The 18471-nt window shown below is 43.5% G+C and overlaps 1 protein-coding gene across 1 annotated transcript in view; it reads right to left on the bottom strand.

Annotated features, from left to right (window-relative positions):
• STAM2 (signal transducing adaptor molecule 2) overlaps nt 1-6433 on the bottom strand; it is a 34813-nt gene extending 28380 nt beyond the window's left edge. The window contains exon 1 of the mRNA XM_077272955.1: nt 6061-6433. Within this exon, the coding sequence (XP_077129070.1) occupies nt 6061-6100 (40 nt within the window). The 5' untranslated portion in view covers nt 6101-6433. The remainder of the gene's footprint in view (nt 1-6060) is intronic.
• Between the last annotated feature and the right edge of the window lie 12038 nt (nt 6434-18471).

Genomic DNA, 18471 nt, shown 5'->3' with positions numbered 1-18471 from the left:
AAAATGTTAAATTTTTATTACTGTGTAGGTTACATAATTTTATTTTTTGACAGATTGTACTTTTGTATGTTTTTTTTTTCAAAAAGTTAATTTATTTCAGTTCTTCAATACAAAAAGTGAATCTCATATTATATAGAGTCATTACAAACAGAGTGATCTATTTCAAGTGTTTATTTCTGTTAATGTTGATGATTATGGCTTATAGCCAATGAAAACCCAGAAGTCATTATCTCAGTAAATTAGAATAACACCAGCTTGAAAAATGATTTTAAAATCCGAAATATTGGCCTACTGAAATGTATGTTCAGTAAATGCACTCAATACTTGGTCAGGGCTCCTTTTGCATCAATTACTGCATCAATGCGGCGTGGCATGGAGGCGACCAGCCTGTGGCACTGCTGAGGTGCTATGGAAGCCCAGGTTGCTTTGATAGCAGCCTTCAGCTCGTCTGCATTGTTGGGTCTGGTGTCTCATCTTCCTCTTGACAATACTCCATAGATTCTCTATGGGGTTAAGGTCAGGCGAGTTTGCTGCCAATCAGGAACAGTGATACTGTTGTTTGTAAACCAGGTATTGGTACTTTTGGCAGTGTGGACAGGGGCCAAGTCCTGCTGGAGAATGAAAAAAAGCTTGTCGGCAGAGGGAAGCATGAAGTGCTCTAAAATTTCCTGGTAGGCGGCTGGGCTGACTTTGGTCTTGATAAAACACAGTGGACCTACACCAGCAGATGACATGGCTCCCCAAACCATCACTGATTGTGGAGACTTCACACTAGACCTCCAGCTGCTTGGATTGTGGCCTCTCCACTCTTCCTCCAGACTCTGGGACCTTGATTTTCAAATGAAATGCAAAATTTACTTTCATCTGAAAACAACACCTTGGACCACTGACAACAGTCCAGTTCTTTTTCTCCTTGGCCCAGGTAAGAGGTTTCTGGCGTTGTCTATTGGTCATGAGTGGATGACACAAGGAATGTGACACTTGTAGCTCATGTCCTGGATACGTCTGTGTGTGGTGGCTCTTGAAGCGATGACTCTAGCAGCAGTCCACTCCTTGTGAATCTCTCCCAAATTTTTGAATTGTCTCTTCTTAACAATCCTTTCCAGGCTGCGGTTATCCCGGTTGCTTCTGCACCTTTTTCTACCACACTTTTTCCTTCCACTCACCTTTCCATTAATATGCTTGGATACAGCACTCTGTGAACAGCCGGCTTCTTTAGCAATGACCTTTTGTGGCTTACCCTCCTTGTGGAGTGTATCAATGATGGCCTTCTGGACATCTGTCAAGTCAGCAGTCTTCCCCATGATTGTGGAGCTACTGAAACAGACTAAGGGACCTTTTTAAACGCTTAGGAAGCCTTTGCAGGCGTTTTCTGTTAATTATTCTAATTTACTGAGAATGACTTTTGGGTTTTCATTGGCTGTAAGCCATAATCATCAACATTAACAGGAATAAACACTTGAAATAGATCACTCTGTTTGTAATGACTATCTAATATATGAGATTCAACTTTTGTATTGAAGAACTGAAATAAATTAACTTTTTGATGATATTCTAATTTAGTGAGAAGCACCTGTAAGTCGGGAAAAAGGGGGTAATTGCTACTTTAATTTTTTTTTTATAAACTGTAGGGTTCTTTTTACATATTTTTTTGTCTCCATAGAGAACTTAAACCTATGATTGTCTGATCGCTTTTACTATATACTGTAAAATACTTCAGTATTGCAGTAGATGTTGAAATTAACCATTTCCTTTGATGTATAGCCACAGGCTGAGCTTCGTAAGAGTAAGGGCCCATGAAAATGTTCAATCAAATCAGTCCGAGCACAGACCGGCAATTGCTGGTTCAAGTCCCAGCAGGTCAAATTGCTGTAGTTCGCGCAACTCTTCGTTCTTATGCAATAAAAAGATCTGCGATGTCTCAGCCTGGTGGGCATTTGTTATCAATGGAAATATTATGCAGGATTAAAGGATAGGACATGCTAAAGTTCATCATGCCCAATCTTTCTTTTTTGTGACATCTCCTATCAGAGGAGAGTTAAGACACCCCATACACAGAGTCCTTTTCACTCTGCGTGTCTGAACTTTCCATTATCAGGATTTCCCGGTTGAAACCTTGGACCTATACGTTGAATGATACAACACAGGGGCCTATGGATCTGCTTATCTGCAGTTCTCTGTTGCATCTGATAAACGCACACAGCGGAAACAGTGTAAAAAGTAACTTAGATCGTCGTCCGCTCAAGGAAAAGCCAGTGGGTTTGAACACCCCAGAAATGTGCCCAGTTTTAGCAGACTGCAGGAAAAAAAAAAAACACATGTGAATGAGGGAGAAGGGTATATTTACATGAACTTCAGCCCCTTAAATCGCATCCACCGGTATAAAATTTAAGTTGCAGTCAAATTTTTGAGGCAAAATATGTGCAGAATAAAATAGAAACACTTATTGCTTTTCTCCTATTCCGATTCAGTAGCAGAAAAATAAATCATTAGTCACGGAGCAGAAATGTGTTTTCCAGCACAGCGGCGGCGGCTCTCACTGCAAAGACCTGGATTTATTTGGCTTCAGCTCGCAGTGATACGGATCTGTCAGCAGGAAGCGGCCGCTCACCTTTGATCACCATTTTACAGGTCACACAGACTACACAAGTGCTTGTGTAACTACGGGCGCGTTCACACTGAGCCTCCACCGGCCGTTCAAAGACAGACGATCGGCTACATAGCCTCCGATCAGAGATGAGCTATCGGCCCGTTTAGACGGCACAGTCCATGTACACAAAACAATCAGTAATAGATCGGTTCTGCGCCTCTGTCCTCGGCAGCACACTGCCTGTTTACACCAGACAGTGCTTCCGAAAACAATGATCTTTTGTGTGTGCACCCTATGGTTACTGATTTACAGTATTGTATTATAGCTCAGTGCTGCACTCACAATCCTGCTTGTTGTTCATGAAAACAGTCAGCAAGCAGGGGATAAAAATGCAATGACAATGGGATGTGCAAACTTTTCATATGAAGGGGTTTCCCCAAAATCTCAAGTAGCCCCATATCACTGCAGAAACACATCTGTAGAAAAAAAGGCACATGCAGCATTTTAAGGTCAAAATGGAGAAGATGACACAAATGACGGTTTCCATATATTTAGCTATTTAGTGTTTTAGTTTTTTTCACTTGCTAAGTGGATAAAGTCCTGATGAAGAACTAATTGAAAAAAAAATTGAACCAGACGGTTTAGCCCTTATTCACAAATTTGGAAGTTTTTCATCAGTTTTATGATCCTTTTTCCTTTTTTTAATCGTTTTTTGGCCCATGTGACCATTTTTGCCATTGTTGCAACTTCAGTTTTTATCGGATAAAAAGGAAAGAGATTTCCTAAGCCAGTCAGTGAAAAACGGACGACACACGTACCACTATTTTTTTTTATATATATATATATATACATACCCCCCCCCAAAAAAAGACATGTAAACAGCACCAAAGAACATAATGCATTATTGTGCTGTCAGGGAACCAGTGATGTGTGAATGAGGCCTCAGCCATATGCAAACACCACGTATCCACGTGTTTGGTGATTAATGTCAGGTCCGTGGGGGTCTGACCACTGGGACCTTGGTCCTCCAGAAAACTATGGCTACGGCCTCACCTTAGGAGGAACTTGTATGGGGCAGCTGATCATGCACAATGGTACTCTATGCCATCTCCATGGCATGATCTGAATCGTAGAGGTACTTACTAGTGGTCGGCCGGGCCTCAACAAACAACTAACAGTCATCACTAAACCATTAAATAATAGATTAATGTTTCTAGTTGGAATAAACTTTTTGCAAAGTTCTGCAATGTAAATGTGACACAGACTTTTCTGTTGATGGATTTGTTTTCTTTTTTAATACAAAAAGTAGTTTTTGAGGCAAAACTGTGACTGTAAAGTATTCTGTATGACTACATGGGTATGGAAGTGGGGGCAAGACATGGCTCGTATTTGGTATAATTCAAGTATTATTTGATTTTGTCAAAGGAGTGAAAATTGTCTAGAAACCAAAAAAGGTGAAAAAAAAAAAAACGGTTAAAATTAAGACTATTTTAGCACTTTTCCCCCTTTCTGGGGATCACCAGATAGAGTGCAGGGGTGAAGCTCCTACTATATTACATTTTATGGCGCCTATGTTCTAGTAATTATAGGGATCAGCACCAGGCGCCCCACCTACAAGAACATCTCGTCCTTTCTCCTTCAGATGTCCATTTTGTTTTGTTTTTTTTTAGCATACATGAACGGGCCGTTTTTCATCAGTGTGCTGAATCAGATTCATCCATCTCTGCTCCGCGGGACCTGCAGCGTCGCATCTATTTTTCTTGCATGCACAAAAAAAAATAACATTTTCCAGGCATCTCCTACCATCAAACAGTAATAGACTTATCACGTCTATTGGTTCTATGCTGTACTGTTCAATTATGTGCGAGTTTCATTTATGAATTGAATGAAATAGAAAAAGGTCTCTGATTTTTTTTTTTTCCCCGTGGACAGTTGGTCCCCCCCCCCCCCAATCAAAGAAAAAAAAAATGACACGTGAACAGCCCCATAGATTGTAATGGTTACTTTTTCTACCCATGAGAAGAAATGGACGTGTGAATGAGACCTTACTCTGCTAACCAGGGTAGAAACACATGCATGTTCGACCAGAACGGGGGTGCATCTTCAAGAAGACATAGCTAAGGTGTATGGGCCAGACCAACAGGCGCAGTACACAGACCACCCTGCTGTCCTGTGCCGCTGTCCAGGGCTTGCTACACAGGGGTCCAAATCCCGATCTCGTCACCAGTAACCTTATACACAGTGGGTATTCCTCTAATCCTATCGGGTTATAAAAAAAAAAACACAACACTTTACACACCCTCCCCAGGTCCAGCGCTGAGTCTTTGCCTGTGGTCCCCGTTATTTTCCTTATTTTCCTGAAGGGGGGGTGCCACGCAGACACATCATCAGCGGAATGTCTCAACGGGGTATTGGTGAAAACCCAACGCTGGACCAGGGGAGTAAATTGCAGGTTTTGGGGGGTTTTTTTGTTAACAACCAACTGTACATATCAGAAGTTTTCTAAACGGGGTCAATCCTTTAAAGACAATATTTAAACTAGTATTCCCAGCTCCAAGGTCCTATCCCAATGTGTAGTAGATGCAATAATAATAATATTAGCACATACCTCCAAATGTAGTATAGTTTTTCTGATTCGCTATGTCTCTTTCCTCCTGCGCAAGTATTGCAGGAACTTAGGTATCCATGGTTACGACCGCTGATACAGTAACAGTTATTTAGTTGCTAGTGGTCGTAACCCTGGATACCTAAGGTCCTGTAATGCCTGCAAATGAGGAAAGAGACATAGCGAATCAGAAGAACTATACTACATAGGAGATATTTGCGAATATTATTATTAGTACAACTACTACATATTGGGATAGGGTCTTGGAGATGGGAACACCCCTTTACTCCTCCTGAAGCTACAAGCCTGTCCTAAAAGGTGCTGTACAGGTAACTCAGTTAGTGCTTGGCCGAAGAGAAGAATTTCCTGTAAGAATGATCTGTCTCAAACTATAAGAAAAGCGGCGCCCATATAACCCTGCCGCTGATCAACAAATAGGACAATAAAAACAACACAAAGCAGCTAAATAAAAGCAGAGACAGCGTTTGGATAGAGGATGATGAGCTGCTCCTGACCCCACCGAACACGTCAGGGGGACAAAGAAGCGAACCACAGCCCCCTGCTCGCAGCGGCCATAGTTACCTCACACCCCGGACACCGTCACCATGTTCTGCGCCAAGAGGAAAGGAAAAGGGGAGCAACAGTCCAAAGGGACCAATCAGATTTCAGCTTGTAAACGACTGAAACATTAAAACAGTATTTTGATTGGTCCGTAGCAGCCAATCAGATTCCAGCTACTAACATGACTGGGAAATTAAAACCAATAGTTTATTTGGTTGCTATGGGCAACTGCACCACGGCCCTACTATATATGCAGCACGTCCTATAGGGACGGTGATATTAAGGGATTCCACGTCTAACTCACCGACATCCTGGTCGAAGGGGTTGGAGCTAAAGAGCGGCATAACTGGGGAGGGTTAAGGGGGAAGACGTCTCCGTGAACCAGGCTCCTGTCAGACGCTTCCTCGTCCGGCTTCTCCCGTCACAACATCCAGCACAATTGGCTTCCGTGTGCCCGGAGCTGCCCCTGTACCGCCTGACAAGAAATTATTTGATTTGTACGTCTCTCAATGATAACCCGCTCTGCCCGCAGCGTTCAGTGAGTATATCAATAATGAGCTGTGCTGCGGAAAGACGTTATTTTGTATTTTACTGTTTAAATTCGGTCATTTAGCTTCAGGCAGTTGTGAGGACAGCCCGTAGTGCGGTCCTTCGTGTATCTGAGGTCCTTCGGCTGTAGGAAGGGCAGCGACGCTGTGATCAGGAATGTCACGTGGGTGACGTCACGCGGATGATTGCGCAGAAGCGTAGGGCGGGGTGAGGAGGCTCTGACGTCATGATTTAAAGGGGACGTGGAAAGTCGTCCCTTTTTTTAATTTATTTATTTTAGCTGCTCAAAGCCAGAAGATTCTGAAAACTTTACAACCAAATATATATTTCACTTAATTATTATTTTTAAGCTAAGAAAACACCTTTTATTATACACACCTGCGGTCCGGTCCGATGTGCGTCGCTGGTCTTGGTCCGGCGCCTCCTCCTTCCTTGTGATGCCGTCCTCCTTTTCTGCTTCATGTGGATGACGCGTCCTACGTCATCATCACAGTGTCCCACAATCACGCTACAGCCGGGGTCACACTAGACCGTAATACGGACGAGTGCTAAGCGATAAAAAATCGGATCGCACTCGGACCAATGTTATTCCATGGGGCAGCTCCCATCATCCGTTGTTTTCTCGGCCGTATTATACATGCGAGTGAAATCGCAGCATGCAGCGATTGTCACCGTATTACGCCCGAAATACGCCAATGACAGTCTATGGGGGCGAGAAAAACTTGCACACCACACGGACCATCAGTGTGACTTGTGAAAAATACGCAGCGGTGTTCTATAGAAAACCCGGTAATTCAGTGCGGTGTACAGTAAAATCACACTGACAGAATAGAATAGATAAAATAAATGTCTACACATAGAATAGGTATATATATATACATATATATGTCAGTGACACATACAGTATATATATACAATATTTATATTTCATACAGCGCTAGATAGCAAAAAAGCCGGTAATTCAATTGTCGGCTTTTGCTAAATCATTGCTGAACCCGACAGGATATGACACATGGTTACATACAGTAAACCTTTTCATATCCCTTGTATTTTTATATATCCCTCACTAATAATGTTATAAGTGTTTGTGTGTAAAATTTGGGAGCTGTAGGTGTTACATTAAAGGGTTAATTCACGGAAAAAACTGATATGGGCTTTCTCACAATTTTCTCCGCCAGAGCGGTAAAGCCAGTGACTGAGGGCAGATATTAATAGCCAGGAGAGGGTCCATGGTTATTGGCCCCCCTGGCTAAAAACATCTGCCCCCAGCCACCCCAGAAAGGGCACATCTGGAAGATGCGCCTATTCTGGCACTTAGCCTATCTCTTCCCACTGCCCTGTGGCATTGGCATATGGGGTAATAAGGGGTTAATGTCGCCTTGCTATTGTAAGGTGACATTAAGCCTGGTTAATAATGGAGAGCTGTCAATAAGACACCTATCCATTATTAAGCCACTAGTCTGAAAGGGTTACAAAAACCACACACATTAAGAATAAAGTATTTTAATGAAATAAATAAACACACAGATTTTATTATCTTTATTGTACGCTCAATCCAAGCGAAGCCCTCGTTCTCCTGTAAAAAATTCCAAAATAAAAAAGCAACAATATCGCATACCTGTCTGCCGTACAGACAAGTCCCACGCAGTAATTCATCTCAAGGGGTTAAATAAATTTACAACCGGAAACGCTGCTAATGCAGCCGCTCCCGGCTTTAAAAGACTGAGGAATGAATGAAATGCAGGGAACGGAGCTTCGGTGACTAGCGGTGCCGTCACCGAAGCTGTGCCCCCATGCCATACGGATGACACACGGATACTTTTTGGAGAAAAAATCGCATCCTCGCATTGCATACGGATTACTGATCAGGAAACATTTGTACAATTCTCGTCCGTGTAAAACGGACCGATATTTTTTATACGTTGTGTGTGACTCCAGCCTACTGCTCATGCCCACTTCTCTCTTCCTTGCCGATGTCAGAGCACAGCACTGCAGTGCAGATGTGCCGCCGCGCAGAATGCTGTCACATAGGGCTGAAAGGTGGCGGCTGTCAGTTATATCAGAAAAATCTGGTGACAGGTTCCCTTTAAAGCTCTTGGAAGAAGGGGATGAAAAAAAACGAATGCTCGAAAAAAAAAAAGAAGACCGCCGTCCCTTCTCATGATTGGTGGGATAATCAACAATCAGTTAGCACCCTATCCTTTGAATAAAAAGACTTGTCCAAATTAGAAATAGTTGGGCCACGTTCAGTATTTGATCAGTATTTTACATCAGCATTAGTAAGTAAAAACCAGGAGTGGGTGATAAATGCAGAAGTGGTGCATATGTTTCTATTATACTTTTCCTCTGATTGTTCCTCTCCTGGTTTTGGCTACAAATACTGATATAAAATACTGACCAAATACTGAACGTGTGAATGTGGCCTAAGGGTCTACGGAAACTGCGGCGGGAGAACAGCAACAGGGAAAGCAAACAACAATTGTGGGATCCAATGAAGCAAAGAAGACTCAGTGATGAGGAGCCAGTAGAGCAGAGATGACTCCGTAGTATAGCAGAGTTGAGTTTGTCACAAGTCCAAGGCAGAACTGACAAGTGTTATAGCAGAGTATTGCCCAATGTAGCAGAGCTCGTTTAGGAGGTTCAAGGCAGAACTGGCACAGGGAGGCAGCTCAGGGTAGTAGTGGTTTGGATGGCAACTCCTTAAATACTCAAGCAGTGTCCTGCCGCCTGAGCCAGCCTAGGAGTCCTGTAATTGTAACATTGGAAAGGCTCAACGGTTTGCCATGCCAATGAAAGAAATGAGAAAAGGAAGAAGACACAGATCCTGGTGTTGGATCCATAAGGCCATGTGCACACGCTGCGGATTCCATTGCGGAATTTTCCACAGCGGATTTGCAAAATCCACAGTGAAAAACCGCTGCGGTTTTTACTGCGGATTTATCGCGGTTTCTTTCGCGGTTTCCTCTGCGGGTTTTCACCTGCAGATTCCTATTGGAGCAGGTGCAAACCCGCAGCAGAATCCGCACAAAGAATTGACATGCTGCGGAAAATAAACCGCTGCGTTTCCGCGCGTTTTTTTCCGCAGCATGTGCACTGCGGATTTGGTTTCCCATAGGTTTACATTGTACTGTAAACTCATGGGAAACTGCTGCGGATCCGCAGCTGCGGAAACGCTGCAGATCCGCAGCAAAATCCGCAGCCTGTGCACATACCCTAAAAGTTGAGAATCAACCATTTACATTTGAGCAGTTGAAGAATACCCTCAAGGAGCTCTGCCAATTAGTGCAATGATGGAGTTCTGGTTCTTTTGGAAGAAACACTTCATCCCCTTCAACCCTCGCTGAGCAAACATTATTGATAGAGCATCATTGGTAAAATCATAGAGAGCCCCCCTTAAATCAAGCTTCTCCATAGGATAAGAGTCTGATTACTGCCCCCCACCAAAGAAGTTAACGAGTCTGTGTCTCCTATCTGGACAGTACTGGTCTGTCTCCGTCAGTCCCATAGACAATAAATCAAGTGGAACATGTGTGACCATCACCACATTCAGAGGACCCCACTTCTTGCAATTAGTGGACATCCGAGTGGTCGGACCCCCAGCAATCAGACACTTATCCGGTTTATTGTGGAACAATCCCTTATTAATGAAGTGCAGATTCCCTCCCCCCTTCGGACTTACTCCATCCTTCTGCTTTCGTGTTGCAGCACATAGTAATATGAATGGCGTCATATTATTTTACAATTATTTTTCTGCCTTGACAGATAACTTCCTTCATTAGGAAAAAGAAAAATCAATCAGCAGTCTGCTTGGTAAATTCTCACGGGGTTTATGTTGTGTAATTTTTTTTTCCGCCCACTAGGTAATAAATAAGCGTTTTCCTTGTTGATATTCCATCTTTCCTCTCGGGAGTTGAAGAACAGATTTCTCCTGTTTTGGAACATTGCCCTAAACCTGATAGATTAGTGTTCTCTCCTTGCTCCCACTCAGGAGGGGGGGTACAATATCTTCGCTGTAATTCATGTCAGGCTGACAAACTCCTGTGCATGCCTTTAGTAAATGGAAGAACTATCAATCGCAAATAAGAAGTCAATCATTTCTTTGGTATTCCTGTATTTTTTCAACAGGTTTTCCCCTCTGCAGCTTCTATCTCTTTTCAGTTGTCTTTGAGCTAGTGGGTAAAAAAAACTGCTATCCACAATACACACTAACATGAGGGAATCCTGCTCTCCTGTCTCTGTGTGACTGTCACGACCCTGTTGTCAGGTGTCCCTGGACCAGGGACTCCTTCCGTGTCCTTAACGCTAGGGGTGCCCTAGCTCACCCTATTTGCTGGATTACTTCTGATGGTGAAGACGCCAGGGCCACATACCATGCCTTAGCTCCTGAATCTGCTCTCAGTGTGTACCCTTCCTCCATTCAGGGAAGAGGGGAGTAGTAGTGTACCATAATACACAAACCAGACTAACAAGGTAATATGAACAGGGATAAAGTAAAATTGCAATCATACAAATGTACTCACACAAACAGAGGAATGCATTGAGGAGTTGAGGATAGGGTAAAACCAAAGTAGCAGAAGAAAGGGATTTATCACACACTCAAAACCTAGCAACAGTTACCATAAATCCACCAAATGCCTTCTAAAACAACAAACCACCATCTACTATCCATGCAGCATGAAGCAACTCTGACAATGAGTGCTAGTCAGGGCCCAGATTCTATAGGAGATGGGAGTGGCCAACAGTGAACAGCTGAGAGCCTTAATGCAGGAAAGTTTCCAGGAGCTCTCAACTGAGTAGATTAACCCCTGCACTGCTAAGAGAAGCTTGCACCATTTAATATGAAGGTGAAGTGCTTCTAAACAGTGCAGTCCTCATACTCAGCTCTGCCGTTCCAAAGTGTTTGTCCTCATATTCAGGTCTCCCGTTCCAAAGTGTTTGTCCTCATATTCAGGTCTGCTGTACCAAAGTGTTTGTCCTCATATTCAGGTCTGCTGTTCCAAAGTGTTTGTCCTCATATTGAGCTCTGCTGTTCCAAAGTGTTTGTCCTCATATTCGGCTTCTGTTCCAAAGTGTCTGTCCTCATATTCAGGTCTGCCATTCCAAAATGTCTGTTTTCATACTCCGCTCTGCTGTTCCAAAGTGTTTGCCCTCATATTCAGCTCTGCTGTTCCAAAGTGTTTGTCCTCATATTCAGGTCTGCTGTTCCAAAGTGTTTGTCCTCATACTCAGCTCTGCTGTTCCAAAGTGTTTGTCCTCATACTCAGCTCTGCTGTTCCAAAGTGTTTGTCCTCATACTCCGCTCTGCTGTTCCAAAGTGTTTGCCCTCATATTCAGGTCTGCCATTCCAAAGTGTCTGTCCTCATACTCAGCTCTGCCATACCAAAGTGTTTGTCCTCATTCTCAGCTCTGTTGTTCCAAAGTGTTTGTCCTCATACTCAGCTCTGCTGTTCCAAAGTGTTTGTCCTCATACTCAGCTCTGCTGTTCCAAAGTGTTTGTCCTCATACTCAGCTTTGCTGTTCCAAAGTGTTTGTCCTCATACTCAGCTCTGCTGTTCCAAAGTGTTTGTCCTCATACTCCGCTCTGCTGTTCCAAAGTGTTTGCCCTCATATTCAGGTCTGCCATTCCAAAGTGTCTGTCCTCATACTCAGCTCTGCCATACCAAAGTGTTTGTCCTCATACTCACCTCTGCTGTTCCAAAGTGTTTGTCCTCATACTCAGCTCTGCTGTTCCAAAGTGTTTGTCTTCATACTCAGCTCTGCTGTTCCAAAGTGTTTGTCCTCATACTCCGCTCTACTGTTCCAAAGTGTTTGTCCTCATATTCAGGTCTGCCATTCCAAAGTGTTTGTCCTCATACTCAGCTCTGCTGTTCCCAAGTGTTTGTCCTCATATTCAGGTCTGCCATTCCATAGTGTCTGTTTTCATACTCGGCTCTGCTGCCATTTTGTTTGAACAGGTTTTCTGCACAAAAAAATGCAACATGAAAAAACAGTTTTTTACTTTATGTGGGAACATGGCCTTCATTTTTCAGCTGTTGGACTAAATTTCCACTCACTACAGAAAGTATTGCAGATACCATTCCAGCGCTTGGAAAACGTGTCTTCCAGATGGCTGTTGCACTTTGATAAATTGGTTGCTTCTTGATAGTTTTGGATTGGAAATTGAGCAACTTTGATCCATGAAAAGAAAGACCGAGAAGGGAAAAGTACATAATATTTCAAAGGAAAAAAATCAATTCACGTCCCTGTTTATAAATAATTCCTATACTTCTAGCAGATGACTAGTTATAATAAGATTAGGAGCAGAATAACACCAGCTGCTGCACAATCCATAATTGGATGACTCTTCAGAAAGTATAAACTAGTTGGAATTTATTCCCCAAACTTGTATGGGGGCAGGAGACAAATTAGAAAAAAACAATATAAACATTTTAATTACCAGTCATTAACCAGTGAATGACAGGGACGCTCTAATTGTGACAGTACACATAACAGCAGTACAAAAAAACTGCATGCAGCTTCCCTCAATGACCTTGAGCTTGTGACGTTGCATATTACTTCTTCACGTACAGACATCCACTCAGGACTGATCCATTGCAGTTTTTCCACGGTTACAGTATTTTTTTTTTTGGGGGGGGGGGGGTAAAAATAATCGGTTGTGCACGAGCCCTTAAAGACAGGCGAAACCTAGACCTAGACCTTTGGTGCGGTCACGAGGCTCAGTCCACCATTCCACCCATTTATTTTGCTTGTTGTTCTGATTCGCCTGGAGCAAGTGCTGTCTGCAGCAACTTATGCAAAAAAAAGTAAAAGTATCTGAAGCTAGTTTTCATATGGATTTTGCAGAAGCTGTTCCAAAATCCACTTAAAAATAACCTCAGTGTGAACATATCCTTAGTTATCCACACAACCAGAATGCATTCATCTGTATATTTACTGTGAAATGTGAATACCAAATATAAATAAACAAACATCTATCTCTCCCAAGTCCCCCATACCCAGGAACATCTGGGTCAGACAAACCTTCATATGTTGTGTGCGGGAGAGGGGAGAGAGCAACTTATCTCCAAGGAGAACCAAAGGATTCGGCAGCATAAAGAGTACAGAAAAAGGACGACCGTGTCAAAAGTTGTTCAACAGTATAAAAAATACACATAGGAGGGCAGTGTCACATATTATTCAGCAGTAGAAAATCTGGAGAGCAAAAAAAGCGCAAATAGGGTCTTAACTGGTTAAAACATGGGGTGCACCGGGGAGACGTACGCTCACCTTGTTTTTTGCAACGAAGCAACATGTAAAAAGCATGGATCAGCTGCTGCAGGACATGGGGCCAGAGACCGAGGATAATGGTGAAACCGGGTGCATGTGTCCAGAGGTGTATCTAGGGTTTCTGGCACCCGGGGCAAGAATTCATTTTGGCGCCCCCCCAAGGACATATGCCCCCCGTCAGCCACATCATTGCCCTCTCCTCCCCCACCATCCCCATCATTGCCCTCTCCCCGTCAGCCCCATCATTGCCCTCTCCTCCTCCACCATCCCCATCATTGCTCTCTCCCCATCAGCCCCATCATTGCCCTCTCCTCCTCCACCATCCGCATCATTGCTCTCTCCCTGTCAGCCCCATCATTGCCCTCTCTTCCTCCACCATCCGCATCATTGCTCTCTCCCCATCAGCCCCATCATTGCCCTCTCCTCCTCCACCATCCCCATCATTGCGCTCTCCCCGTCAGCCCCATCATTGCCCTCTCCTCCCCCCACACACCATTCACTTCTCTGCACATTCCCCTGCAGCGCGATACACACACACACACACACTACTGAGCCACACACATACACACATTCACATACACACATTCACACACACATTCTCACACATACACACACATTCACACACACACACACACACACACACACACATTCTCATACACACACACACATACTCACACACACACATTCACATACACACATTCTCACACACACATTCACACACACACACACACACACACATTCACATACACACATTCACACACACATCTCACCTCTCCTCGCGCTCTGCCGCAGCATCTCATCGCCTTCCTCTGACACAGCCGGCCGCTGAATGATGACGTCATCCAGCGGTTCGTCTGTGTGAGAGGAAGCAGGGAGACAGATTGCTGGGCAGCGGAGCTGCAGGGATTTTTCCCTGGCTGCCGCAGCCACCCTGCAGGGGCCCCCCTCCACCTCTGCACATGTTGGGAGCCGGCGCTCTGCAGCTTCTCTGTGCCGGCTGTCAGCTTGACAGTCGGCACAGAACAGCTGACTCCCAGACCGGGGGCGGCAGAATGCAGCCACCGGGGGAGACACTGCGGACCGCCGAATTAGGCGGCCCAACTGCGCCCACCTGTCGGCTGCGCCTGGGGCAAATGCCCCGGCTGCCCCCCCTGTTGTGAATTTACTTTTTGGCTCCCTCTAGTGGCTACTAGTGATTTGACTCTGGGTTTGTCAGTCATTCCTTTTATGCTCACCTGGGTCGTTTGGTCAGGGGTGTTGCTATATAAGCTCCCTGGACCTTCAGTTCAATGCCTGGCAACGTTGATATCAGAGCTAATCTGTAGTGCTCTTGTCTACTGATCCTGGTTCCTGCTTGATTAAGCTAAGTCTGCTTTTTTGCTTTTTGCAATTCGTTATTGTTTGCATTTTTTGTCCAGCTTGTATATTATCTGTATCCTGACCTTGCTGGAAGCTCTAGGGCGGCTGGTGTTCTCCCCCCGGGCCGTTAGACGGTTCGGGGGTTCTTGAATCTCCAGCGTGGATTTTTTGATAGGGTTTTTGTTGACCATATAAGTTATCTTACTATATTTTGCTATTAGTAAGTGGGCCTCTCTATGCTAAACCTAGTTCATCTCTGTGTTTGTCATTTCCTCTTACCTCACCGTTATTATTTGTGGGGGGCTTGTATCCTACTTTTGGGGTCCTTTCTCTGGAGGCAAGAGAGGTCTTTGTTTTCCTCTTCTAGGGGTAGTTAGCTCTCCGGCTGGCGCGAGACATCTAGCGACCAACGTAGGCATGTTCCCCGGCTACTTCTAGGGTTGGCGTTAGGAGTAGATATATGGTCAACCCAGTTACCACTGCCCTATGAGCTGGATTTTTGTACTTTGCAGACTTGCTGATATCTCTGAGACCCTCGCCATTGGGGTCATAACACCCCCCCCCCCTAGATACGCCACTGCATGTGTCCAAATCTGCGCTGCTGATAAAGATGGAAGGCGGACGATGTTCTTCAAAGATTTATTTTAAACCGGTCAATAGTCAACGCGTTTCGAGGTCATGCGGGACCTCTTGCTCAGGACAAAACCTTACAAAACTTTTTGTAAGGTTTTGTCCTGAGGAAGAGGTCCTGCATGACCTCGAAACGTGTTTGTAAGGTTTTGTCCTGAGGAAGAGGTCCTGCATGACCTCGAAAAGTGTTTGTAAGGTTTTGTCCTGAGGAAGAGGTCCTGCATGACCTCGAAACGCGTTGACTATTGACCGGTTTAAAATAAAGCTTTGAAGAACATCGTCCGCCATCCATTTTTATCAACAGTGCAGATTTGGACACATGCACCGGGTTTCACAAATATTATTCAGTAGCGTAAAAAATACACAAAAGGGAGGACCGTGCTAAATACTGATCAGTAGGATAAAAAACACATAAAGGAGGACAGTGTCAAATATTATTCAGCGGCATAAAAAATACACAAAGGAGGACAGTGTCAAATATTGCTTTATTTTAGGTTTGTTTTAAAAAAACTACCAATACAAATTACACAGTAATTTTCTATGTTACAAAAAATAATACAACGTCCCGTAAGCATAAAATTAAAATCTGATGCAGCCACAACACAGAAAAATACAGAAAAAATGATGGCTGCTAAAATGTTCAGAAGCAAGAAGAACAAAACTGACCAGTCATTAAAACCTTTTCAGGTCTGTCCATAAAGGGGTTAAGTATATTCTGTTTCTGCTTTCATGGTTACCACTACAAAAATAAGGACTTTATTGGAATTTGCATAAAAATGTTAACTTTTTACAAACCCTTAACCCAAGCATTAAACGTCTGAATGTTAGTATTGCTGAGCCATGGAACGGTCTGTGCAGCCCCATAAAAAGCATAATACAGTCTGAGCGTCCACCATCGATTAACATTCATTATATCAATAAAACTGTTAACATTTATAGAGCTCAGAAGGTCAGGTGCGATTATAGGAATTAATTAGGCTTCAAGACCCAGAATAATAAATGTGATGATGTCCCTCATCCGGGCAGGGATTTCTGAAATCTCATACACTCTGTTGGTACTGTAAAATGCAGCTGAAAATTTGCATAAAAAACGCAACGTGTGAACATAACCTTACTGTGCCATCTATTACAATATCATAATATTTATAGTTTTGGGGGCCAATTCTTCTAAAAAAAAAAAAATGAAATAAGAAAAGATCAGAAAGTTGTGTGTACCAGAAAATGGTACCAATTAAATAGAACTTCCTTTCCTACAAAAAAAACAAATCGTCCTCCAGCGCTATCCACTGAAAAATTGAACTTTCTGAATCTCAGAATAGGACTACCGTAAATAAAACATTGTTTTTTTTGTAAATAGTAAACCATAAACAAAAACTGTATACATTTTGTACCTACATAACCGGACTGAACCATATTAACAGATTGTTTTTACTGAAAGTGAAACTATAAAACGGTAGTCGTGAGCGTGAGTTTAGACCCATTACCTTCCAGCGCTATTAAGTCAGGGTCTCGTGGCTAGGAGTCATCTCCTACGACCATCTCCGGAAGGCCACCCTTTCTTTTAGTCACTAGTAATTCAGATCTCGCTATCCCTTCTGTTCAGTCTCCTCTCACTCAGGGTCACCCCAGAATGCGGCACTGCTCACTTTGAACCTTTACGTCCGCTCACTATGCATTCCATGACTTCCTAACAGAAAAAAAGTTACTTTGCCTATATCTCATCCCCTCCCACTCTTGGCAAGTCCCAAACATTGACTCAAACTGTTACTACAGTCGACCTACACATATTACCAACATCACTATCATATCTAACGCATATTACATTTCACATTACATATCATAAGCAGCATGTCCATATCCTTACACACCCACTTTTAATTATTTCTCTGTTTCTTAATATGTGGTTTGATGTCATTTAAAACGACAACTCGTCCTGCAAGAAACAAGACTTATGTCGACTAGAAGAAAAAAGTTATGGCTCTTGGAAGTCTCAGAGGTAAAAACAAAATAAATGAAAAAATGGCAGCATCCTCCGGGGGGTTAACATTGTATCTGGAAGGAGCTCAGTATTTTTTTTTTTACTATGCTGCGCTATGGAAATACATTACTTGTCCATTAGACACAAGCCTTTGGCTGACCCCTGGTTATGTCAGGCAGACCCCCATCTTCGCTTCCCCATTGTTTACCTCTCTCTGTATTATCCGCTCGCATTAGTCCTACTCTGCAAATTCGCAGACGTTTATTTAGAATAACTAGGACTTTTTTCTTCGGTGCATTGACCCCTTTTTCCTGCAAGGGATGAAACGTCTATGAAATGTGCGGCCCGTCTGCAGGAAAATACTGGAGAACATTTCACAGCATGATACAAAGCAATCATAGCTGAGTGTGAAATAGGCCGGACTCACTTGGGAAATGTAGTGCGCGGCGTAGGCCGTGTTTTTACTATTAAAAATGACATTTGTGAAATACAATAGACGTGAAATGTAACTCCTTTCCTCTGACCTCAAAACACGTCAATGTGTTTACTTGGGAGGAAACCGCAGAAACATCCATCTTATTACTGGTATACTATGACACGGATCAGTAGAAAAACTAAATATGTGTCTTTAAAGGAAATGTGTCATCAGAAAATGACCCTTAAAGGGGTTGTTCACTCTAAAACAACAAGTCTGCAGTCACGTGTCTATGATGATTCTTCGGTGCTGGAAGCAGGAGATCATGTCACAGCAAGTATGAGATATGCATACTCTCGGCCACATTCAGACTCAGGGACCCAACTCTTAAAGCCAGTGGTATGCCGCTAATAGTGCCGCTATGGGGCCCATGAGTTAGGGGGGGCCCAGTGCCCCCTCACATCATGCATTCAACTGTATCTGCATTTTACTCTAAGGGCTGCATTATACTTTATGGG

Source organism: Ranitomeya variabilis, chromosome 7 (genome assembly GCF_051348905.1).
Source record: "Ranitomeya variabilis isolate aRanVar5 chromosome 7, aRanVar5.hap1, whole genome shotgun sequence".
Lineage (NCBI taxonomy): Eukaryota > Metazoa > Chordata > Amphibia > Anura > Dendrobatidae > Ranitomeya > Ranitomeya variabilis.
The sequence above is the reverse complement of the archived record's forward strand: the minus strand, read 5'-3'. Positions and strand labels throughout refer to the sequence as shown.